Source organism: Mixophyes fleayi, chromosome 8, assembly GCF_038048845.1.
Source record: "Mixophyes fleayi isolate aMixFle1 chromosome 8, aMixFle1.hap1, whole genome shotgun sequence".
Classification (NCBI taxonomy): domain Eukaryota; kingdom Metazoa; phylum Chordata; class Amphibia; order Anura; family Limnodynastidae; genus Mixophyes; species Mixophyes fleayi.
In genome coordinates, this window is record NC_134409.1 from 141,759,381 (window position 1) to 141,786,136 (window position 26,756).

A 26,756-nucleotide genomic window follows, 5' to 3' on the forward strand; every position below is an offset into this window, starting at 1 on the left:
TGGTTACTGTAACCTGTCTCACAATCTTCTGACAGGAATACATTTTGCTGTAAATATAGGGGTAAGGCCGCAGGGACCTGTGAGTACCTGTTGATTACTTGTTTATTCTGAAGCCCAAAGCTGTACTATCACAGTATTCACCATTCTCATAACATCATCATTATAACAATGCAGTGTACGGTGTAATTTATAATGTGCTGTGATAAGACGGCTAGTGGCTTCCATTTCAATGCACAGAGTCTGTGACTACATAACATTTCCAGCTAATTGCTTTTTAGGAAATGTGCAACATGAAACTTTTCTGTACAGATATTGTGATTCGCTCCTGCAGTTAGTTAGGGAACATGTTCTTTAATATAGATCATATCATCACCTGTCTACATGTATGTGTTATGTGTAGTGTGAGGCAGTGATCTGTACATTGTATATGTAATACCTCTGGCTGAGCTCTGCTTAGTGGATTGCTCTCCATAACAGATCCCTCTGACAGCAGCACCCACGGGAGGGAGTCAGGTATTAGTGGTGACAATTCTATGGTGTTCTTCTGGGAGAGAAGTTTGGGACTATCCCATGATATCAAAACAAACACGCATATATGGGGCGCTAGTTATCCTGTATCAATCGATCGAGATGCAGCTGTCTAGACGGGATCTGGACCCGTCAATAATATAAAGACTACTATAATATGATAAGATAGCGCAAAACTCAAATCGATATAAAATTTATTACAAATACATGTGTATCAACATTAGATATGATAGGCAATGTTTCAGTAAATTCTGGTTAAATGGATAAAATATCAGAGGAGACTTAACAATCAAGAGACTAAATCATTGGCATAATCTAATTATAAATGTCATAGTAGAAATATATATATATTATTAAAACAGTATCACTTGAGACTTATAAATTATATCCCACATAGACATATAACCAGGTTCAAAGAACCTTCAAAAGCTGCTGAATGTCATCAGCATCATGGAATTAGCTATTATGAGGTTAATATTGTAATTAACGTTATACAGATGGTTTTAGACCTCATAGAGAAGCATGTTATCCAATTGACCGCATGCAATAACCAGAATTTACTGAAACATTGCCTATCATATCTAATGTTGATACACATGTATTTGTAATAAATTTTATATCGATTTGAGTTTTGCGCTATCTTATCATATTATAGTAGACTATCCCATGAGGTTATGTGAAGGGGGAACAGATCCTTGCTGATATAGATGGACATGTGAAGGTCACCTACCTGTAACTGAGCTCCAGGGAGGTGGTTGGAGTGTGACCAGTGGCCAAGTCCTGTTAAAGTTAAAGGAATTATTTTTGAATGTCAGGATCTCGGGGCACTCTCAGCCCATTTACTGCCAGAGACGATACCTGGAGGTGCTTTGCCAATAACATCTGCACCAGAGCAGCACTTACCGGGCTACCATCTGCCCATCAATTACCCTCAGTACCAAGGATATGGTAACATAGTTTTACAAACAAGCAAATATTCAGATAAAGAAATAGTTACGTTTATTTAACTAATAAAGCACCAGCACCAATAGAGCAATTAAGAAATAGTTACCATGCTCATACTACAGCAGATGGCACAAAACACAGGTGGCATTCATGTACACCACTATACAGGTCTCTCGTAGCCAACCATGGGGCATCTGCTCAGAGCTTGATCCTGGGCTGTGGGGGCTTCTCCTCTGGCACTGTCAGCATGGTATCCGTCCTGCTTTATTGTCCCTCTGCTTTCGGTGGGCACACAGAGCCACAGGACCTGGAGGGAATGTTTAAATGAAGAAAGAAGACTTGCTGATCCCCACAGTGTGTCAGTAGCGCAGCGATTCTTCAGTCAGTCCAGTGGGAAAGGACCTCTCACCAGTCTTCTGGTCATGAACACCCAGACTTCCTCTGGTCTCCAGAAATGACCTTTTATCCTCAACCTTGTTCCCACCTTCGGGATGATAGTTTTCTTCTGGATTTACAATGTCTGCGGATAGCTTGTTTCCAAAATGGGTGCCCCCCAAAGGAGCCTACAGGGAATGTAATGAACTCTGGCACCCTCCCTGGATTAACTCTACCGGCTGGAACATGTCTGAAGGACTTCCCATCTTCATATCAGACCCGCTCCCAGTGGTGGATCCGTGTGGTCTACAGATACCAGGTTCACACAAACTATCTCCTGCAATGAGTTTATACTCTACTGATGAAATTAGGAGATGCATTGTTACTGGTTTAACCCAGTTGTTGTTGTTCTGCAGTTCATTCCCTGGCTGGCTGGTACTCCCAACAGACTCTGGCCTGTCTTCTGGACCCCCCACAAATAACTGGCAGAGGAGAGCGAATCCCAGTAGGATTAAGCTTTATTGAACACATTGGTCCTCTCTCCACCAAGCGAGGGGTGCGGGAACAGAAGTGATAAAAAGTATCCCTGACTAAAGTCCGTTTCTTGCGCCAAACCGGACTCAGACATGTTGGGGAAAAGTGAACCCCTTGTTTCGGCACAATGGTATTTTAGATATTAGACTCTTTGAAATCAGAGGCATAAGCACATGAATTGTTTTGTGCACAATCTGGTTATGTAAGGACAACATTTAATGGAATTCAGTAGAAAGTTACTTTAATGTAACAACTGATGCTACTTCGATATATAGGACTTGTAAACAAGCAAAGTAGACAAAAATGTAACCGGACCAAAAATGATCTTAGAGTCTCAATATCTTCAACAAATAATAATTTTACACTCATATATCACAGCAGAGTGATGAGAAATGTACATTTATATCCTGTACTCCGGTCTGCCTTAAATACTGAAGAAACCACCCAAACACAAAACTGAGTTTATGATTTATCAGAACACGTAATATTTACCATGAGTGTCATTGTCAGATGAAGGTCGGTAATATAATAGATATTAGATATAACGCAGCCATTAATCTCGGACCTTCTATTGATTATTAGATACCTCCTATATTTAGAAGTGATCATGTTTTCCTCCATCATTTTATTTACATTTCCATGTTATATTATCCCTCTCAATTCAGCCGAGACACTTCTTCTATAATTCCACTTCAGCTTTGTCCCTGGATCTCTGTGATAAAGAACCTCCCTAATCCTGATGACTCCACAGTCTCTCATCGTCCTTATAGGGTGACATACAATGTGCTCCCTACTATAAGTTATATGGAGATAGTCAGAAATACAAGGTGACGCCTAATATCTGTAATGATGCCACGTTAGTCGTTATAATACACACGTCTTCCTAATGAACACTGAAGTAATGACATCAGACCTAAACATGTTTATAGATATTTGTTCCCAGGCGTTTATACATTAATTGTATAAGTGTGATCTCCAGTGTATTATATATGGTAAAGCTGTCAAAGACTTATGTGATAGGATGGACCTCCTATGCCACCCATCCGTCATGTTGCTGGGGACCGGCTTGGCTTGTCTTGCCACCGTCCCCTTTCTTTACCCCAATTGCACCCCTCTAAACACAGTAGGAGGGGCCTGCTACCACGACTACGTTCCTACACTGGCACCTAGAACTGAGTCCTTCTGGGTAACTCTCGCTGCTAGTGTACTCCCTTGCTGGGCACCTGGGCTGGTACCTCTGACCTCTTCCTTCAGATCAGAGTTGATGTGGATGTTTCCCCCTGACCTATCACACTGGTCAAAGCTGCAGATAGCTGGCAGAGCGTTGGTACTGGATGCTGGGTTCCAACCTGAGAACATCCGGATAATGGATTAGATGTAATATGGTCTCTAAACTTGGATTTAAATGCAATGTAAACTTAACAAAATTTACATCAATTTGTGATGTCCTAAATTACTTGCATCCTGTGTCTTAGACAGATAAGAATCCTAACAGCAAGTCTAATGACCCCTCCTATGCATTCAGGCTTAAGGATGGTGGGAGCAGCATGGTGGTTTAGTGGTTAGCACTTCTGCCGCACAGCTCTGGGGTCATGAGTTCAATTCCCGACTATGGCCTTATCTGTGTGGAGTTTATAGGTTCTCCCCGTGTTTGCATGAGTTTCCTCTGGAAAGCCAACCTTAGGCTGATTTGGTCTGTGTGTATGTTGGGAATTTAGACTGTAAGCTCCAATGGGGCAGTGACTGATGTGAGTTCTCTGTACAGCGCTGCGGAATTAGTGACGTTATATAAATGAGGATGATCATCATCCTCATTTCTGTTAGTCACTCACAAATGAAAGACCTAATTAGTATGGAGAACTTCCTTTAGAAAAGATACAAAAACATTTTTTTACCAACATGTTATATCACTACATTTCTAATACGAAAATACAACACAATATACAAAATCAGTACATTTACAATGATACACAGTAGCGCACTGCGCTAGTAATTAAAATAAATTTATACAATAAGTTATCTATAAGTGATCCTGCCGCAGCTTACATTAGACAAGGTTCATTAATGTCAAGAAATGTTATCACAAAATACCTGGTATTAGATCATTTCTTTCACTGTCTATATCCCGGGTACAAACAATATTCACTTTAAACTCACTTTATAATATCGTCAGGAATTTGCAGCACCAGCTATAAGCAGCTTTAGTAAGTGCTTCTTTGTCACCTCAATGTTACAGAAAATGCATTAATAATGATTTAAAAACAATTTTATTGTCAATCTTGTTATCAATAATCATCATCATCATTTATTTATATGGCAAATTCCATAACACCTTTACAATAGGGAACAAAACACAGTAATAAAACAATACTGGGTAAAACAGACAGAAAGGTAAAAGGGCCCTGCTCACAAGCTTACAATCTATGGGACAATGGGAGTCTGATACCTGAGGGTAAGTGCTACATATTACATAATGGTCCAGCCACAACGCAAAGATAAAAGTCCTTAGTGGCTATATGATCCAGTCACACAGACCCCCTGATGTTGTTCAGGGGGTCAGAGGGTTGTTGTCCTGTGCTAGCTGTGTAGAGGGTGGTAATAGGGTAACCTAGTGAGGTTAAAGTGGTGGTTGAGGAATATTATAAGCTTGACTGAAGAGGTGGGCTTTCAGAGAACGCTTGAAGGTTTGAAGACTAGAGCAAAGTCTTACTGTGCGAGGGAGGGAATTCCACAAAGTGGGTGCAGCCCGAAAAATGTCCTGTAACCAGGAATGGGAGGATGTGATGAGAGTGGAGGAGAAACGCAGATCTTGTGCAGAACAAAGGTGTCGAGTTGGGAGATATCTTGAGACAAGTGAGGAGATGTACGTTGCTGAAATTCTGTTCATGGCCTTGTATATTAATAGAAGAATTTTAAATTGGATTTGGTAAAATACAGGCAACCAATGTAGACACTGACAGAGTGGCTCAGCAGACGTAAAACGATTTGCGAGAAAAATCAATCTAGCTGCTGTGTGCAAAACAGATCATAGGGGTGAGAGTCTGATTCAGGGAAGACCAGTAAGGAGGGAATTGCAATAGTCAATGCGGGAGATGATGAGTGCATGAATTAAGGTTTTTGCAGTGTCTTGTGTCAGATATGTGCGTATTCTGGAAATGTTCTTTAGATGTATGTAGCAGGATTTAGATCTAGAGACTATGAGTGGAACAAAGGATAGTTTTAAGTCAAGGATTACACCTAGGCAGCGAGCTTGCGGGGTGGGATTTATGGTCGTTATCAACAGAAATAGAAATCTCAGGTAGGTAACTTCTGTTGGTGGGTGGGATTATTAATTCTGTTTTTGAGAAATTGAGTTTGAGTTGGCGACAGGACATCCAAGATGAAATGGCAGAAAGACAGTCAGTAACGCAAAACAACACAGATGTTGAAAGTTCAGGAGAGGATAGATAGATTTGTGTATCATCCGCATAGAGATGATACTGAAATCCAAAGGAACTTATTAGTTTTCCAAGAGAAGTGGTGTAGATAGAGAACAGCAGAGGACCTAGGACTGAGCCTTGTGGTCTCCAACTGATAAAGGAAACGGAGCAGAGGAGGATCCAGAGAAATTAACAGTGAAAGAGCGATTAGATAGGTAGGCTGAGAACCAGGATAGGACATAGTCCTGAAAACCTAGGGATTGTAGCGTCTGTATGGGAAGAGAGTGGTCAACTGTGTCAACTGCAGCCGAGAGATCCCGGAAAATCAGAAGAGAGTAATGGCCTTTAGTTGTTGTGATCACATCATTGACAACCTTGGTCGGGGTAGTCTCTGTGGAGTGTTGACAGCGAAAGCAGAATTTAGTTTTTTCAGAATAGGAGTAATCACTACGTGCTTAAATAGTGATGGAAAGATACCAGTAGACAGAGAGATTACAGATTTTAGTTAGAGGTGGAATGAGCACAGGAGACAGGGACCTACCAATTTGTGAGCGTATGGGATCAAGGAGACAGGAGGTAGAGTAGGAAGATAAAAATAGAGTAGAAACTTCATCTTCATTTGTGAGATCAAATGAAGAGAAGGTGTCTGAGGTTCTGGGAAGGAATTGAGCTGGTTGTTAGTCGAGGAAGAAGATACCATTTCAAGTCGGATCAGGAAACTGAAATGAAAAATGAATGGGTGGAGTTTCCTCTTAAAAGTTCCAAAAACTTGTCAGCAACTAATACATTCAAAAGAACACTTTCTGTTGTATTTATATTCTTTTTTTTCCCATTTTTGTACCATGTTTGCTTACATTTCACCATATTTCCTGTGTTTAGCCTGGAATTAGAGGCTTTAATTACTTTTGACAGCACATAAATTACACCATGACACTTAGGCTAATTATAGAAACATCAAGAGTCTGATTTCACATTGAGCAATTTTATACTTACTCATATAAACACATAATTGCCCAAAATTCAATATTATACACACTGCAAATATACAACGAACAGCCACAAAAATAAAACCACCTGCCTAATATTATGTAGATCCTCCTCGTGTCGCCAAAACAGCTCTGACCCGTTGAGGCATCGACTCCACAAGTCCTCTGAGGGTGTCCTGTGGTATCCGGCACCAAGACGTTAGCAGCAGACCCTTTAAGTCCTGTAAGTTGCGAGGTGAGGCCTCCATGGCTCGGATTTGTTTTCCCAGCACATCCCACAGATGATCGATCAGATTGAGATCTGGGAAATTTAGAGGCCAAGTCAACACCTTGAACTCTCTGTCATGGAGCAGGGTGCATTATCCTGCTGAAAGAGGCCACTGCCATCAGGGAATACCACTGCCATGAAGGGGTGTACTCGGACTGTAACAATGGTTAGTTAGGTGCTACGTGTCAAAGTAACATCCATTTGAATGCCAGGACCCAGAGTTTCCCAGCAGAACATTGCCCACAGCATCACACTGCCTTCTTCCAATAGTGCATCTTGGTGCCATCTGTACCCCAGGTAAATGAGGATCACACACCCAACTATCCAATCGATATAAGAGAAAATGTGATTCATCAGACCAGGCCACCTTCTTCTATTGCGCCTGCCGCTCACGTGCCCAGAGAGTATAGGACAGAGAGTGTAGAACAGAGATCGTATCACTTTCAAGGTTATTTGCTAACATGGAACAAATCTGCATTAAAACCAGAATAACCAATCAGTGATATGTATATATCTGTCTAGTGCAAACTGGGCTCATTAACTGCTATAGTTTTATGGCAAATTTGTACCTTTGGGCAATATTAGTAAATAACCTTGTTTGACAATAAGTGGACGGATACCACTCCAGAGGACACGTTTCTCCAACAGTACTCGAGGGCTCTCACCAACATGCTGGCCAGGCCCTCACGGGTGCAGGCAGTAATTAACCTGTGCCCCAGGGTTGGGATATTTATAAATGTTCAATATAGTCACGTTATCACTTATGTCACAAACAGACACTGCTGGGATAGCCGGTGCCACAACTGTTCTTACTCTGGTCACAATCACATACCGAAATATTGCTGTAGCCTGTTTCTTTGTGTTTGACAGATGATGCTGGTCATCTGCATTGTTCTTCCATTCCATGTATCCGTATTCTGCTTTTGTTCTTCCATTCCATGTATCCTTTATTCTGCTCTTGTTCTTCCATTCTGTCTCTTATTCTTCTGTGTCCCTTATTCTGCTCTTGTTTTTCCATTCCATGTAATCCTTATTCGGCTCTTGTTCTTCCATTCTGTCTCTTATTCTGCTCTTGTTCTTCCATTCTGTCTCTTATTCTTCTGTTTCCCTTATTCTGCTCTTGTTCTTCCATTCTGTGCACAGCAGCTCCATTTCGGTTATGCTGAATTGCACAGCAGCCACGGCGCTGTCAAAGTGTCCGCGGCAGTGCTGTATTGTAGTACAATACAGCACCGCTGCGGACACTTATTTGACAGCGATGCAGCTGCTGTACAGTACAGTGCTGCTGTGTAGGGGCAATGTTTGTCACCCGTTCCTTCGCAGAGGGGTTTCTGGTCCCCCCCTGCGTGCGCCCCTGCTTATTCTGCTCTTCTTTCATTCTGTCTCTTTTTCGTCTGTGTCCCTTATTCTGCTCTTGTTCTTCAATTCTGTCTCTTATCCTGCTTGTGTACTTCCATTGTATCTCTTATTCTGCTCTTGTTCTTCCATTCTGTCTAATATTCTGCTCTTGTTCTTCCATTCTGTCTCATATTCTGCTCTTGTTCTTTTTTCTGTCTCATATTCTGCTCGTTCTTAAATTTTGTCTTTTTCTGCTCTTGTACTTCCATTCTGTCTTATTCTTCTATTCTGTCTCATATTCTTATTTCTCTTATTCTGCTCTTGTTCTTCCATTCTGTGTCTCATATTCTGCTCTTGTTCAATTCTGTCCCTTATTTTGCTCGTTCTTCCATTCTGTCTCTTATTCTGCTCTTGTTCTTCCATTCTGTCTCATATTCTTATTTCCCTTATTCTGCTCTTGTTCTTCAATTCTGTCTCTTATTCTGCTCTTGTTCTTCCATTCTATCTCTTATTCTTCTGTGTCCCTTATTCTGCTCTTGTTCTTCAGTTCCGTCTTTTATTCTGCTCGTGTACTTCCATTCTGTGTCCCGTATTCTGCTTGTTCTTCTATTCTGTCTTATTCTTCTGTTTCCCTTATTCTGCTCTTGGTTCTTCCATTCTGTGTCTCATATTCTGCTCTTGTTCTTAAATTCTGTCCCTTATTCTGCTCGTTCTTCCATTCTGTCTCTTATTCTGCTCTTGTTCTTCCATTCTGTCTCATATTCTTATTTCCCTTATTCTGCTCGTTCTTCCATTCTGTCTCATATTCTGCTCTTGTTCTTCAATTCTGTCTCTTATTCTGCTCGTGTACTTCCATTCTATCTCTTATTCTTCTGTGTCCCTTATTCTGTTCTTGTTCTTCAATTCTGTCTTTTATTCTGCTCGTGTACTTCCATTCTGTGTCCCGTATTCTGCTTGTTCTTCTATTCTGTCTCTTATTCTTCTGTTTCCCTTATTCTGCTCTTGTTCTTCCATTCTGTGTCTCTTATTCTTCAATTCTGTCCCTTATTCTGCTCGTTCTTCCATTCTGTCTCTTATTCTGCTCTTGTTCTTCCATTCTGTCTCTTATTCTGCTCTTGTTCTTCCATTCTGTCTCATATTCTTCTCTTGTTCTTGCATTCTGTCTCATATTCTTATTTCCCTTATTCTGCTCTTCTTCTTCAATTCTGTCTCTTATTCTGCTCTTGTACTTCCATTCTATCTCTTATTCTGTTCTTGTTCTTCAATTCTGTCTTTTATTCTGCTCGTGTACTTCCATTCTGTGTCTCTTATTCTGCTCGTTCTTCCATTCCATGTGTCCTGTATTCTGCTTGTTCTTCTATTCTGTCTCTTATTCTTGTTTCCCTTATTCTGCTCTTGTTCTTCCATTCTGTGTCTCTTATTCTGCTCTTGTTCTTCCATTCTGTGTCTCTTATTCTGCTCTTGTTCTTCAATCCTGTCTCTTATTCTGCTCGTGTACTTTCATTCGGTCTCTTATTCTGCTCATGTTCTTCTATTCTGTGTTCTTTATTCTGCTCTTGTTCTTTCATTCTGCGTCCCTTATTTTGCTCCTGTTCTTCAGTGAATGTTCCAGGACATATAACCCTCTGGGAGACGGTTTGTAGTTATATGATGCCTGCCAAGTGGTGAGAGGGAAGTGACATAAGAAGAGTAAAACTTTTCCTCTCTGAATCTGTATTTTATCTCTGCATTTCCAGTAGACATCTATTATCTGCGCTCTCAGTGCTGTGATTGTACAGTTCTGCTTTGCATCAATATGACATTTCATTTCTCTTCTGTTGCTGGATCTCACCCAAATGATTTTTGTTACAGAACTAAACGATTTAATTATGAGGCAGCGGCGATGGCAAAGCACTAAGAAAGGTTCACATAACACAATACCATAGGTGGGTTGCGATATAATTTAATGGAACAATATTTCAGTCTCATAAGCCGGCGGGTGAATCTGCACTTGGAACTCTGCAATTATTAAACATTTCACAGTGAGATACGTTACATTCTGCAGGATACGTAGCTGGATGTTGTAAAGCTTCAGGTGCTATAGTTTTATACAAAGTCCCTGAATTATATGATGCACATTTTCTGAAGCAACAGAACTTATATAACATTTATTTTATAAATAAATAATATTTGCATGTTCCTGAGATTTGGAAAAACTTGTATTTTTATTGGGTATATTTGTCAAGATTCTTTCATAAATTCTAGTAAACAAACAATGTTATTCTTCTTCCCCAGAACATTCTGATTTCAAACTAGTAAATATTTGTAATGATGAATTCATAAAACCACATTTCCACAAGAGAAGTAGAAGAATGAGGAGGGACATACATAATACACTACGTAATTACTGGATTGTTAGTGGGGTCTATAAGAGGTAACCCCAATATATACTGAGCAGCCTGACCTAATCACATAGAGAAAATAATTATTTGCACAGGAATTTATTATTTAAAATATAATTTACCAGCTATTTATATACAGGATGTTTACTATAAATACTGAGAATAATCACATGTGAAAGAGTTTTGAAACAAAACAACCTATGTATCTAATCCTTTGTTTATGAGGTTTGCTGGAGTGTAAGTAATAGAGAGTGAACCAACTGACTGAAAACTATTCATGGTAAAAGATGTGTATAACTGAGCAAAATACTCCGTCTGGAGAAAATGAACTGTGTACAGAAAATGGGTCTGATTCCAGTCCGGATGTATGACCGTTTGCTCAGTGTGTCTGTGTGATTTCACACTCGCGCCACCAGAAACCAAACATATGCAAATAAACACAATTACTCACCTACATCTGACACTTATGGCCCTTTACAACTTGAGAGGTGGAACGTGGGTGGGGTGGGCAGACTGGCATTGCCCGTGTACAGTAAGGGCGCAGGCAGATGCGGATAATACAAACCCTGTGATTAGCAGAAGTACGGATGTGTTTCTATTACACCTGCTACAGGGCGGGTGTAAATGGTGGATAATAGCGATGACCGACACAGTAAAGTCTTTATTACGTTTCACACGTTTCTCAGGAGTGATCACAGTACATAGTGAAGATTTATTTTCAATACGCATTGTATGCATTGACGTTATTTATTTCGTTATTTTAAAATAGATTCAATAAAAAAATCTTAAATATATAGATTAAAAAAATATAGTTACATTTGTTATTTTTTAGTTATGTTATTATATTGTTAGCAGTTGTTATTTTAGATTATGATCATATGAAAGTTATGTGCGTTCTGATTTCTGAATACGCATGTAGTAAACATGGCGCAAATGCTACGAAAAAAATGCTTCAGCCTGTATGTGTATCAGCGGTTACTGAAAATACTGTATATATGCAGCGTATTTACACCAATATTCAAATCGTAATGTAATTTATAAGAAATGTTTGTATTTAAATATGGGCAGAACTACGCAAAACTTGCATTAACTTTTTAAACACGGAAATTACGCCCAATTTGCGTTCCATCTAGAATCAGTCCCATTCCTTACCCGACAGCTTCCTAAAGAGGAAACCACTGGAGAAATGTGTTCTCCATTGTAGTAACGCTGTACAAATTCCCCGTTTTCTATTTCATTAAACTGCTAAATCTAAAGGGATCACCGTATGTTTCCTGAAGTAGACGATAGGGACTCTTACATAAAAACCACGAGATGAACGGAACTGCTCATTGGAGTCCTGCTGCAATGATATTAACGCAGTGTTGCAGCTCAGCGTTACTTATTTGCGTACTGTTACAATGTTGTAGTAGATTGAGGTGATAACTGATTTTTATGCCGCTGCCATAAGCATATTAATAAATAGGGACGTTAAGAAAAAACTACTCACCAAACTGCAAAACAAAACAAATGAACATGTTGTTATTCTAGTTTAAGTCTAGACCCCAGTGGGCTTACTTGTAAACGAAGCGTGGATTAAGGTACAAATAAGGATTGTATCTGTCAGTATTTCTACAAACCTTTATAGTCTTACATTCATATATTTATCCTTTTTAATAATGTTCATTAAAATATATAGAGAACACAATGATTTTTATTTCTAATTTGGACAAATTCCATTTGCTAAATTTAGTATTGTTATTTGCATTAGTTCCCTGTGATTACCGCTTCACCCCTTCCAAATTCTGAAAGGGGCGTGTTTAATTTGTGTCTGCACGCTGTTTCTTGTAACCCACAATGAACCCTCTATCAAAGTACACGGGGTCACAAATGTCAGATACCTGCAGCACAAAATACTGCCGCAAGCTGTGTGCGTGCGGAGAGCAACGAGTTTAACAAAAGACAAGTATTTCTGCAAATAACCTCCATGACGATTACATCCAGAGGAAACTGGCATTGTGACATCGACATTACTGTCACCATAAAGTCCAGGGGGTAAACTTCCCTTTACAAGGCATCGCCGCTTTAAATTTAAGCTGTCATCTCGCCGAACTCCCGCGAGTTGACAAAACCGGAGATTGATACATTTACCCCCAGGATTTGACGTCATTTTACCAATGCAAGCCTACAAATGGCAGCTCTATACATGCTGGAGTCAAACCCTTGTTCTGGGGGAATCCTGTCCTACTTTCATACTGAGGTCACTAATACCATAGAGAGAATCTACGGCATCCGTCTCTGATACAGTACATGGTACATGTGTTATGTACATGTCTAACCTCATAGTCACTGTATAACATAGACCTGTATGGATTATGCAGCTGTCAGAGAAGAATGTAACAGACACAGATATACCTGGCAGGAGCCAAATCAATTGCTGGTACCGAGGGCAGCCCCAGCAGTAGCCGCCTCTGACTGCGGGTTCACCACTGAAGCTCACAGTGGTTTGTGCCTTTATTGTATCATTTTGTGGGCAAATTCATTTTTGCTAATTTCATTTATACATAAGGAATATAATAGAGATGTTGCTTATTAAATATTTATATATATAACGCCCTTCTCTTGAGATGTGTCCAACTCGATGATGTGTCCAGGCCATGTACCTATGTAGTGTTAAGGCCGTGTACCTACATAACGTAAAGGCAGTGTAGATGTGGGGCCTACTGCCATCGCTCCTTCAGTCTCACTTCTACTGTGTAACCGATAGATGTCACCAATCTGCGTGACGCACAGAGCATGAAATCCGTCACAAACATCATATGTGATCAGGATTGGGGGAAATAGAGAGGACGAAATGTGTCAATGGTTTTATATAGGAACAACATCTGGTAACCCTCCCCCATTCACCTCTCTTGTCGTTTCACTGCCTGTTCTTCCTCTTTCACCCTCCTTGATGTCACTGATAGGAGTGCACCGTACGGTGAGGAGGACATCCATGGTATGTGTCTAGCCTATCAGTGACCTGGAGTCACCGCACGGTGAGGACATCCATGGCATGTGCCCAGCCTATCAGTGACCGGGAGTCACCGCACGGTGAGGAGGACATCCATGGCATGTGGCCAGCCTATCAGTGACCTGGAGTCACCGCACGGTGAGGACATGCATGGCATGTGCCCAGCCTATCGGTGACCTGAAGTCACTGCACGGTGAAGAGGACATCCATGGCATGTGCCTAGCCTATCAGTGACCTGGAGTCACCGCACAGTGAGGACATCCATGGCATGTGCCCAGCCTATCAGTGACCGGGAGTCACCGCACGGTGAGGAGAACATCCATGGCATATACCCAGCCTATCAGTGACCGGGAGTCACCGCACGGTGAAGAGGACATCCATGGCATATGCCCAGCCTATCAGTGCCTGGGAGTCACCACACGGTGAGGAGGACATCTATGGCATGTGCCCAGCCTATCAGTGACCTGGAGTCACCGCACGGTGAGGACATGCATGGCATGTGCCCAGCCTATCAGTGACCGGGAGTCACCGCACGGTGAGGACATGCATGGCATGCAGAGCCGTAACTTAGAATTCTAGTGCCCTGGGCGAGAAAGACAAATGCCGCCCCCCTAGCCCTCAATTTTAACCAAATTAACCTAAAATATTCCTAAATTGCGCCCCCCTTCAGCGCTGCGCCCTGGGCGGTCGCCCCTATGGCACAGCCCTAGCTACGGCCCTGATGGCATGTGCCCAGCCTATCGGTGACCTGAAGTCACTGCACGGTGAGGAGGACATGCATTGCATGTGCCCAGCCTATCGGTGACCTGGAGTCACCGCACGGTGAGGACATGCATGGCATGAGCCCAGCCTATCAGTGTCCGGGAGTCGCCGCACGGTGAGGACATCCATGGCATGTGCCCAGCCTATCGGTGACCGGGAGTCACCGCACGGTGAGGAGGACATGCATGGCATGTGCCCAGCCTATCAGTGTCCGGGAGTCGCCGCACGGTGAGGAGGACATGCATGGCATGTGCCCAGCCTATCAGTGTCCGGGAGTCGCCGCATTGCAGGACAAAAGTAGCAAATTATTCATTTCAAAAAAGTAAAATTCAAGTAGGAAAAACACTGGGGGTCCCCTTACACCTGAACCTGTCACACTTCCCGATGACCAGCAGAATCAGCCCAGTATATCATTTTCATCACAGCATCCCCAGTAATATGCTCACAGATATACCAGCATCAGTACCAACAATAGTGACTCCAGAAATTATACCAACAACAGGGACCCCAAATATTTTTGAAGCCCGTTTGTAGGTGCTCTGATTAGGGGACAGACGGATAGAGCGAGGGAGGTTGTTCCAGTGGAGGGGGGCAGCCCGGGAGAAATCTTGAATTCTGGCGTGGGATGAGGTGATCAGTGCGGAGGAGAGGCGACGGTCATTGGCCGAACGGAGGGAATGGGTGGGATTGTGAATGAAGAAGAGATTAGACATACAGTGCATCCGGAAAGTATTCACAGCGCTTCACTTTTTCCACATTTTGTTATGTTACAGTCTTTTTTCAAAATGGAATAAATTCCTTTTTTCCCCTCAAAATTCTACACACAATACCCCATAATGACAAAGTGAAAAAAGTTTTTGGGAGATTGTTGCAAATTTATTAAAAATAAAAAACTAAGAAATCACATGTACATAAGTATTCACAGCCTTTACCATAAAGCTCAAAATTGAGCTCAGGTGCATCCTGTTTCCACTGATCATCGTTGAGATGTTCCTACAACTTAATTGGAGTCAACCTGTGGTAAATTCTGTTGATTGGACATAATTTGGAAAGGCACACACCTGTCTATATACGGTCCCACACTTGGTTTGTGCTCTGACGTGCAATGTCAAGTATGAAGTCAAAGGAGTTGTCTGAAGACCTCCGAGACAGGATTGTCTCGAGGCAAAAATCTGGGGAAGGGTACAGAAAACTATCTGCTTCTTTGAAGGTCCCAATGAGCACAGTGGCCTCCATCATCCGTAAATGGAATAAGTTCTGAACCACCAGGACGCTTCCTAGAGCTGGCTGGCCGTCTAAACTGAGCGATCGGTGGAGAAAGGCCCTAGTAAGGGAGGTGACCAAGAACCTGATGGTCACTCTATCAGAGCTACAGGATTCCTCTATGGGGAGAGGAGAAGCTTCCAGGGCAGCCATCTCTACAGCAATTAACCAATCAGGCCTGTATGGTAGAGGTGCCAGACGGAAGCTACCCCTTAGTAAAAAGCACATGACAGGCCGACTGAAGGACACTCAGACCATGAGAAACAAAATTTTCTGGTCTGATGAGACAAAGATTGAACTCTTTGGCGTGAATGCAGGCGTCATGTTTGGAGGAAACCAGGCACCGCTCATCACCAGGCCAATACCATCCATACATTTAAGCATGGTGGTGGCAGCATCATGCTGTGGGGATGTTTTTCGGCGGCAGGAACTGGCAGACTAGTCAGGATACAGGGAAAGATGAATGCAGCAATGTACAGAGACATCCTTGATGAAAACCTGCTCCAGAGCGCTCTTGATCTCAGACTGGGGTGACGGTTCATCTTTCAGCAGGACAACATCCCTAAGCACACAGCCAAGATATCAATGGAGTGTCTTCAGGACAACTCTGTGAAAGTCCTTGAGTGGCCCAGCCAGAGACCAGACTTGAATCCGATTGAACATCTCTGGAGAGATCTGAAAATGGCTGTGCACCAACGCTTCCCATCCAACCTGATGGACCTTAAGAGGTGCTGCAAAGAGGAATGGGTGAAACTGCCCAAAGACAGGTGTGTCAAGCTTGTGGTATCATATTCAAAAAGATTTGAGGCTGTAATTGCTGCCAAAGGTGCATCAACAGAGTATTGAGCAAAGGCTGTGAATAATACTTATGTACATGTGATTTCTTAGTTTTTTATTTTTAATAAATTTGCAAAAATCTCAAAAAAACTTTTTTCACATTGTCATTATGGGGTATTGTGTGTAGAATTTTGAGGGAAAAAAGGAATTTATTCCATCTTGGAATAAGGCTGTAACATAACAAAATGTGGAAAAAGTGAAGCGCTGTGAATACTTTCCGGATGCACTGTGTATGGGGGCATTGGAGTGGGACAGGGTCTTGAAGTGAGGGTGAGGATTCATGGAGCGTATGATGTACAATACTGGGTGTATGATATACACTACAGAGGGCAGGTACATAGGGCAGGTAAAGGATGCTGCCCCTACTCCATCACCATACCCCATACTGTAATGTGGTCCAACGCTGCATTCTCCGCTGCCAGCTGTATGTCAGGTGAATGCAGGATATGTATTATTATTATTATTTCACAGTTCAGTTACTAATGTCTGCAGGTGTCAGGATGGTGCAGTCACAGGGGGCCACACAGAGATGGGGCCACATACCGTTATATACACGTCCTGGGTGCCACACACCGTTAGATACACGTCCCGGGGGCCACACACCGTTAGACACACGTCCCGGGGGCCACACACCGCTATATACACGTCCCGGGGGCCACACACCGCTATATACACGTCCTGGGGGCCACACACCGTTAGACACACGTCCTGGGGGCCACACACCGCTATATACACGTCCCGGGGGCCACACACCGTTAGACACACGTCCTGGGGGCCACACACCGTTAGACACACGTCCTGGGGGCCACACACCGTTAGACACACGTCCTGGGGTCACACACCGTTAGACACACGTCCTGGGGGCCACACACCGTTATATACACGTCCTGGGGGCCACACACCGTTATATACACGTCCTGGGGGCCACACACCGCTATATACACGTCCTGGGGGCCACACACCGTTAGACACACGCCCTGGGGGCCACACACCGTTATATACACGTCCTGGGGGCCACACACCGTTAGACACACGTCCTGGGGGCCACACACCGTTAGACACACGTCCTGGGGGCCACACACCGTTAGACACACGTCCTGGGGGCCACACACCGTTAGACACACGTCCTGGGGACCACACACCGTTATATACACGTCCTGGGGGCCACACACCGTTAGACACACGTCCTGGGGGCCACACACCGTTAGACACACGTCCTGGGGGCCACACACCGTTAGACACACGTACTGGGGGCCACACACCGTTAGACACACGTCCTGGGGGCCACACACCGTTAGACACACGTCCTGGGGGCCACACACCGTTAGACACACGTCCTGGGGGCCACACACCGTTAGACACACGTCCTGGGGGCCAGACACCGTTATATACACGTCCTGGGGGCCACACACCGTTAGACACACGTCCTGGGGGCCACACACCGTTAGACACACGTCCTGGGGGCCACACACCGCTATATACACGTCCTGGGGGCCACACACCGTTAGACACACGCCCTGGGGGCCACACACCGTTATATACACGTCCTGGGGGCCACACACCGTTAGACACACGTCCTGGGGGCCACACACCGTTATATACACGTCCTGGGGGCCACACACCGTTAGACACACGTCCTGGGGGCCACACACCGTTAGACACACGTCCTGGGGGCCACACACCGTTATATACACGTCCTGGGGGCCACACACCGTTAGACACACGTCCTGGGGGCCACACACCGTTATATACACGTCCTGGGGGCCACACACCGTTAGACACACGTCCTGGGGGCCACACACCGTTATATACACGCCCTGGGGGCCACACACCGTTATATACACGTCCTGGGTGCCACACACCGTTAGATACACGTCCCGGGGGCCACACACCGTTAGATACACGTCCCGGGGGCCACACACCGTTAGACACACGTCCTGGGGGCCACACACCGTTAGATACACGTCCTGGGGGCCACACACCGTTATATACACGTCCTGGGGGCCACACACCATTAGACACACGTCCTGGGGGCCACACACCGTTAGACACACACACTGGGGCCACACACCGTTAGACACACGTCCTGGGGGCCACACACCGTTATATACACGTCCTGGGGGCCACACACCGTTAGACACACGTCCTGGGGGCCACACACCGTTAGACACACGTCCCGGGGGCCACACACTGTTAGACACACGTCCTGGGGGCCACACCCCGTCGATACACGTCCTGGGGGCCACACACCATTAGACACACGTCCTGGGGGCCACACACCGTTAGACACACGCCCTGGGGGCCACACACCGTTATATACACGTCCTGGGGGCCACACACCGTTAGACACACGTCCTGGGGGCCACACACCGTTATATACACGTCCTGGGGGCCACACACCGTTAGACACACGTCCTGGGGGCCACACACCGTTATATACACGTCCTGGGGGCCACACACCGTTAGACACACGTCCTGGGGGCCACACACCGTTATATACACGCCCTGGGGGCCACACACCGTTATATACACGTCCTGGGTGCCACACACCGTTAGATACACGTCCCGGGGGCCACACACCGTTAGATACACGTCCCGGGGGCCACACACCGTTAGATACACGTCCCGGGGGCCACACACCGTTAGACACACGTCCTGGGGGCCACACACCGTTAGATACACGTCCTGGGGGCCACACACCGTTATATACACGTCCTGGGGGCCACACACCATTAGACACACGTCCTGGGGGCCACACACCGTTAGACACACACACTGGGGCCACACACCGTTAGACACACGTCCTGGGGGCCACACACCGTTATATACACGTCCTGGGGGCCACACACCGTTAGACACACGTCCTGGGGGCCACACACCGTTAGACACACGTCCTGGGGGCCACACACCGTTATATACACGTCCTGGGGGCCACACACCGTTAGATACACACACTGGGGGCCACACACCGTTAGATACACACACTGGGGGCCACACACCGTTAGATACACACACTGGGGGCCACACACCGTTAGACACACGTCCTGGGGGCCACACACCGTTAGACACACGTCCTGGGGGCCACACACCGTTATATACACGTCCTGGGGGCCACACACCGTTAGATACACACACTGGGGGCCACACACCGTTAGATACACACACTGGGGGCCACACACCGTTAGATACACACACTGGGGGCCACACACCGTTAGACACACGTCCTGGGGGCCACACACCGTTAGATACACGTCCCGGGGGCCACACTCCCCGTCCTCCTCCTCCTCCGGCAGCGGACACGTGACTGTGTTGGCGGGAGGCGCGCGTGCTGTGCGCGGGCACGGGGGGCGGGCACACGCCCGGTCGGGAGCGCGCCGCTGGTGATGGCGGAGGACGCGGTCAGGGAGTGAGAGTCGCTCTCCGGTACCCGCAGCCCCGGACACACAGCTCGGGATGGGGAACGAGGCCAGTCTGGAGGCCGGGGAGGGAGGAGGGGGAGCCGGACAGCCGCCCTCCAGTCCTTCAGCACCAGCCCGTGGACAGCTCCCCGGGCCCAGCAGCGCTGCAGCATCACCCGCCCGGCACAGCGACGTCAGGTGAGGGCCAATGTCACTGGGGCCCCTGCATATAGAGGCACAGGGGCCACAGGTATGTCACTGCATATAGAGGCACAGGGGCCACAGGCATGTCACTGCATAGAGAGAGGGGCCCCTGGTATGTCACTGCATAGAGAGAGGGGCCCCAGGTATGTCACTGCATAGAGAGAGGGGCCACAGGCATGTCACTGCATAGAGAGAGGGGCCCCAGGCATGTCACTGCATAGAGAGAGGGGCCACAGGTATGTCACTGCATAGAGAGAGGGGCCCCAGGTATGTCACTGCATAGAGAGAGGGGCCACAGGCATGTCACTGCATAGAGAGAGGGGCCCCAGGTATGTCACTGCATAGAGAGAGGGGCCACAGGCATGTCACTGCATATAGAGGCACAGGGGCCACAGGTATGTCACTGCATAGAGAGAGGGGCCCCAGGTATGTCACTGCATAGAGAGAGGGGCCCCAGGCATGTCACTGCATAGAGGGACAGGGGCCACAGGTATGTCACTGCATAGAAAGACACAGGGGCCCCAGGCATGTCACTGCATAGAGAGAGGGGCCCCAGGCATGTCACTGCATAGAGGGACAGGGACCACAGGTATGTCACTGTATAGAAAGACACAGGGGCCACAGGTATGTCACTGCATAGAGGGCCACATGTATGTCACTGCATAGAGAGAGGGGCCCCAGGTATGTCACTGCATAGAGAGAGGGGCCCCAGGTATGTCACTGCATAGAGGGACAGGGCCCCCAGGCATGTCACTGCATAGAGGGCCACAGGTATGTCACTGCATAGAGAGAGGGGCCCCAGGTATGTCACTGCATAGAGAGAGGGGCCCCAGGTATGTCACTGCATAGAGGGACAGGGCCCCCAGGCATGTCACTGCATAGAGGGCCACAGGTATGTCACTGCATAGAGAGAGGGGCCCCAGGTATGTCACTGCATAGAGACACAGGCGCTGTCAGTGGCCCCTGTATAGAGAGACACAGGAGCTGTCAGTGGCCCCTGCATATAGAGACACAGGGGCCACAGCCATGTCACTGGCCTCTGCAGAGAGAGACACAGGGGCTGTCACTGCCCTCCCCCCAATATATAGAGACATAGTGACTCCCTTTATTTAAAGACATATGGGCCCCAGGAGCTGTCACTGCTCCCCTTCATATAGTGATCTATAGGGGCCCCAGGAGCTGTCACAGTGCTGTAGAATATGTGACCCCTCTGCTATACGGTACATTGCTATATACCCCATCTACCTGTGTCCTGTATATGTCTTATTTGCAGTAGAACCTATCTGTAGCCCTATATTAATATTGTCTCTCTGTCTGCACAATACAGGGAGGTCCACTCCTTATTATCTGCTGTGTGACCTCCATCTGACCACACTCAGCCCAGTATATTAGATGCTAATGTGTCATCTACAATACTGCAGAATATGTATGATGATGATAGTAGAGGTCTACCAATAATTTCAGGTTATTGTCATACATTACCGTACATCTGTGTGTTATTTGTCTGTAGGACATTACGTTTTTAGTCTTCTGCTACATACAACTCTTCCTTTTTATTGCGTCAGCTGAACTAATGGACTGTAGCTTGTATTATATTTTGATTGCCATTAGCACTTTATAATTATTGCATGGTGAATTCTCAGAATCGTTACACACAGTAATTGTTATTATTCTGAGCTTGTTATTATTGGTATACAATGTAACATTATTACCCAATCCATCTAGTTGTATGATACATGTACTGGGATTTAAAACCAATTTTATGTAAATGCTCTTAGTCCAATCATTACATGTAAAACACAGTGTTTTGTTTCTGTATTTGTGCACCAGAAATGCAATGTTCCATTACATGGATTGTCGAAAATTAACTCCGCCAATTCCCATTGGAACAGCAAAGCACACATGGGGTTCCCTTCACATTTTCTCACTGATGTGCTATATCTCTGTTTACTGTGTAATCTGTGTTTCTGTTCAGTAGTCTCAGAAATGTAGAACATATTGCTAGCGAGGTATTTCTGAATCAGAATAGATTTGAGAATAAAAGAATTTGCTGCAAAAACACATTATTCCTGCAGAGAAAGGGCGAGAAGAATGGATTGGAGGACTTTTAGTGCAGTCTATTTTAGTACTCTTGGTATTTCATTTTATTGGTTTTAAATGGTGCTGATCTTTGAAGCATGGAATTAGCTTTGGGCCACTATTGAAAGGCTCTCCACGTTGTTTGTATACCTGGTATGGCGATTCCTGATATTCCAGTGGGTGAGAGGATGGGGAGACGGAGAATGCACAGGATGGGGAATGGATGGAGAATGCAGACGTGGCTACAGGAGGGATAGTGTGGAATCATAATGTGGAGAATTGAGAGGACGAGCAGGAATAGACTGGGGGGGGGGGGCAAGGTGAGCAGTGGGGAGTTATTATTTTATGAATGAACATCTTACTGTCCTCACTGAAATCAGTAGAGATGTATTATTTATGTATCATCATTATTGTTGTAGCTGTGTTCACGTCCAGTTCATGTTAGGACACAAGATAATGAACTGGACAAGCGGTAGAGGATTCTTGTGTGCGGGGAGTTTAATCACATAAAGATCTCACTCTGACATGTGACAGCAAGTTCAAGGAGCAGGAGACATGAATGTAATAAGGTGTTGTTTTCGGATGATCTGCACCACATCCGGCATCCCCTCTTAATAGGATCAGCTCACTGTGTAGTGGAAACATCCGTGAGAGATCTTTGAAATACTTTTCTTAATACTTAAACTCCCGCTGGGATTTTCTCCCAGTAGATCTGTATTTTGCGGTTGATTGTGTGATTTTGTTGTTACGCATCCTGCAGACCAGTATATTTCTGTGTCCTGCCACCAGATCTCGGTGCCGCTGTTATGAAGCACAGGCTCAGGTCTGTGTAATCAGAAATGTTGAGCATTTGCAGCACCTCTGGGAGGAATATTGTCATGTATGCAGTGTAGCCTGAAGTAGGTGGAACGCCAGGGTTCTAATGCAGAATCTATAACTCACCCATTGTGAACACAACATACACAAGCAATAAATGAAAGGATGAGAGTAGTGAGGGAAGGACCTTATTATACAGATCATGCATAGAGCACCAGGAAGATATTTTGTGGACATTGACTACTGTCAAAGCTGAGCAGATATTCAGCTAACACTAAAACATTTGTGTACAACTGCACGTTCCTCACCATTTCATTTTGTGTGCCCTGAATGGAAGGTGAAAAGATCAGGCCTTCAGGTTATAGGGCTTTCCGGCATTAAATAGCCTATGTTATTTAGCTTTGTGCATGGTAACTGAAATATGTTTTGATCCTTGGAAATTCCTGCTAAATCAGTTTAAGCAGCAGTTCCACAGTACACAATAGTGAGGTGAGTGAGTGAAGGGAGAGAACGCATGCTGCATCACCGTAATCATTTCTTAAATCAATTTTCAGCTATTTATAAGTGTGAAAGCAGCAGAAACGTAGACTGGGATTAACCCCTTTACTGCTGAAACTGTAAATAGAGCATGTTACCATCAGACCTGTGTCTATGATCAGGGCCACCTAGAGGGACTCTTGGGCATCTGTACAGCAGCTTCTTGGAGCCCCTCCATAGTTGCCTATGATAGAGATATGTGCACCACCAGTAGGGGTGTGACCACACTATATTGGGGGCAGGGCTATGCCTCTTTGGGGGCGTGCTTAGCACCTCCTACAAAAAAACCTTGCATTGCCACTTGCACCATTGGCAGAAGCGGGCAGCGGACATACTTCCCGGCAGTTGGTACAAATTAATAATTACAATTTACATTGTCCTATATATATGAGGTTTATATATACTGTATATTAATGTTCTAGTTGTATTATGTTCAGTTTTCCTGTAACATGGAAGTGTGCAGACTTCTATGTAACCCCATTACCTTTGTGCTTACTCCCATCCTACAATATCGGCCCTGTCCCTACATACAAAGTCTATAACACACTCTGATGATGTCGGTGCTCCAGGACTGGAGGAGAGAGACACAGGGATAAATTTATCAAGCTGCAGGTTTGGAAAAGTGGAGATGTTGCCTGTAGCAACCAATCAGATTCTAGTTATCATTTATTTAGAACATTCTACAACAAAATGACAACTAGAAATAAATCTATTAAGGAGCGATTTTTGCAAATCAACGATCTTCGACAAGTTTTGACGGCTAAATTTAAAATGACAATGTTGCCAAAATTCTATCTGTCAACAGTTTATTCTCAGAAATCCCACCATATTAGTAATAGGTGACAGCCTCCTGCACCGTTGCTGGACCGTGATTTAAAATAGCTATCAAGGATTTTGAGTGACAGGCACACATCTATGCGAGTCATATTATTAGTATAGATATGTTCTACTTGCCTTACAAATAAATGTACGTCCCGGTGGAGATTTCTAAAGGGGAAGTGCGGGACACGTATGGTCAGCACGATGGTTTAGTGGTTAGCTCTTCTGCCTCACAACACTGGGGTCCTGAGTTCGATTCCCAACCATGGCCTTATCTGTGTGGAGTTTGTATGTTCTCCCCATGTTCGCGTGGGTTTCCTCCAGGTGCTCCGGTTTCCTCCCACACTCCACAAACATGCTAGTATATGAATTGGCTGCTATTAAATTGACTTTAGTCTCTCGATCTGTGTGTGTGTATTAGGGAATTTAGACTAAGCTCCAATGTGGAAGGGACTGATGTTAGTGAGTTCTCTGTACAGTATTGCGGAATTAGTGGCGCTATATAAATATCTGATGTTGATGATTAGGACGCAGTGATGTAATTGTGTGACAGCATCTTTGCGCAGTGGGGCCATAATGACGTGAATCGTGCCGTCAAGGCTTTACCCTTTTTACAGTTAAATGCAACTTGGAATCTGAATATGTTGATCCATGATTTGAAGTCCAGACACAATGGTGGCCCTTCAGGTTTTTAGGAATCTAATTCTGTGAGAGCTGAATGCAGCATTACAGACAAGATATTGCTGGTCAATTGGACTTATAGCTGGAAGGCCTAAGATCTAATTTGTCCTTGGGGACAATGTCCAGTGGATGCTCGCAGAGGATTATGACCTCCGTATTGTCCAGTTATCACCCTCCAGTAAGATGTTCTACCTTAAGGCACTATAAGAAGTCATTGTATCTGCCATGTGAACGGCAGGTAGAGATGGCTGCATGTTAGATCTGTTGTCTGCCCAACCTCCCACATAATCATCCGCTCACTAATATAAAATGGTTCGTTTGTGAGGCTGTGGAAGGTTACATGGAGGTGCAGTCATCACACCAAGGAGATGGTGGCTTTGTAGAGCTACTAGATACCACCTGAGTTCAGCTGCTGGACCTACAGAGTTCACCCGTCAGAGCTGGTGCCATCTCCGTTCCTCGTTGGTAATCGTTGATGGCAGCAGCTGTGAACATGGGGAACAGTTGTCCTGTCTCTGTGACCAGTAGTGATCACGCACATTATCACAGGAGTATTACTGCAGACCAAGAGCGAAATCTTCCCCAGACCAGAAGCGGAAGGAGGCTCAGGAGAGATAAATGATGAAGGACAGTCATGATTGTCAACAGCAGCTGTCTTGACATTTCTACAGCGACTGGTCCATCTGTGATGTCTCCACTTTCCAGTCTCTCCTCATCCCATCAGTACCAAACCGCTGCACAGAAGCACCAGTCTCCAACGCTGCTTTATTACTGGCAGCTGGTAATATTGCTTACAGTAGTCACACACTTTCCCCAACACCTGCAGCTACAACTGTTATACCTCTACATTGTGTGTCATGTGTTGGTCTCTTATTAGATTGTAAGCTCATCTGGACAGTGTTTACCTTGTGTTTCCCTTCATTGTATGTTATTTGTTTGTATAATGATTCCCGCAGTGTGCAGACCTATGTAATATACTAGTCCTTACATATAAAGTGTAGTAATAATAATAACTCTACTCATGACGGTTATGAGGACTGCTAGATTAATTTTACAATGGCTGCATACATGGATGGCCAAATTTGATAAAGCGCACAGAGTGATTGAATTTTTGGTAGATTTAAATCATTTATGACCATCCTTTGTGGTTGGCTGAGTCCTACACAAGTGGTAATTTCTGGGGAATTTGGAATAAATCTTTAGAAGCAGCTTGTTGCATCCATGATCTGTCTGGGATTTGTAAGACCTTTGATGAGTATCGTGATGTCTGTTGGTTTATTGGTGAATTACTGTCCTAATAGCGCCGGTGCTTTGTTTACCTCCCGTTCCTGCAGGGCGAAACGCGGTGGTAAATGTTAATGTCCGTAAGAGTACATAGGTAATAAACTGAGTACAGTGGGTTAGATTTCAGTAGTTACAGAAAGGAAAACTTGCTATGGCCTTAATCTCTGTGTTATTATTTTCATCTATGACTGGTTATGGTATATTTGCTTTCATTTCTAATGCTCTCTGGAAAGCTTGTGACAAGTCTTCATCCAGAGAAATATATTTAATTGTGAGTTAACTGTTACTATGAAGTAAATCTTTGGCAAAT

At 44.8% G+C, this 26,756-nt stretch overlaps 1 protein-coding gene and 1 long non-coding RNA gene across 3 annotated transcripts in view; both read left to right on the forward strand.

The window, feature by feature from the left end:
- The window catches only part of LOC142100226 (uncharacterized), a 401,704-nt gene that overhangs the window by 17,476 nt on the left and 357,472 nt on the right, over positions 1-26,756 (forward strand). The gene's annotated exons all lie outside the window — the stretch shown is intronic.
- The window catches only part of BSN (bassoon presynaptic cytomatrix protein), a 200,822-nt gene continuing 194,057 nt past the window's right edge, over positions 19,992-26,756 (forward strand). For both annotated transcript variants that reach the window (XR_012678640.1, XM_075183924.1), the window contains exon 1: positions 19,992-20,224. Coding sequence is in view for 1 of the 2 variants with exons in the window: in XM_075183924.1 (XP_075040025.1) it covers positions 20,082-20,224 (143 nt within the window). In the remaining variant the exon portion in view is untranslated. The remainder of the gene's footprint in view (positions 20,225-26,756) is intronic.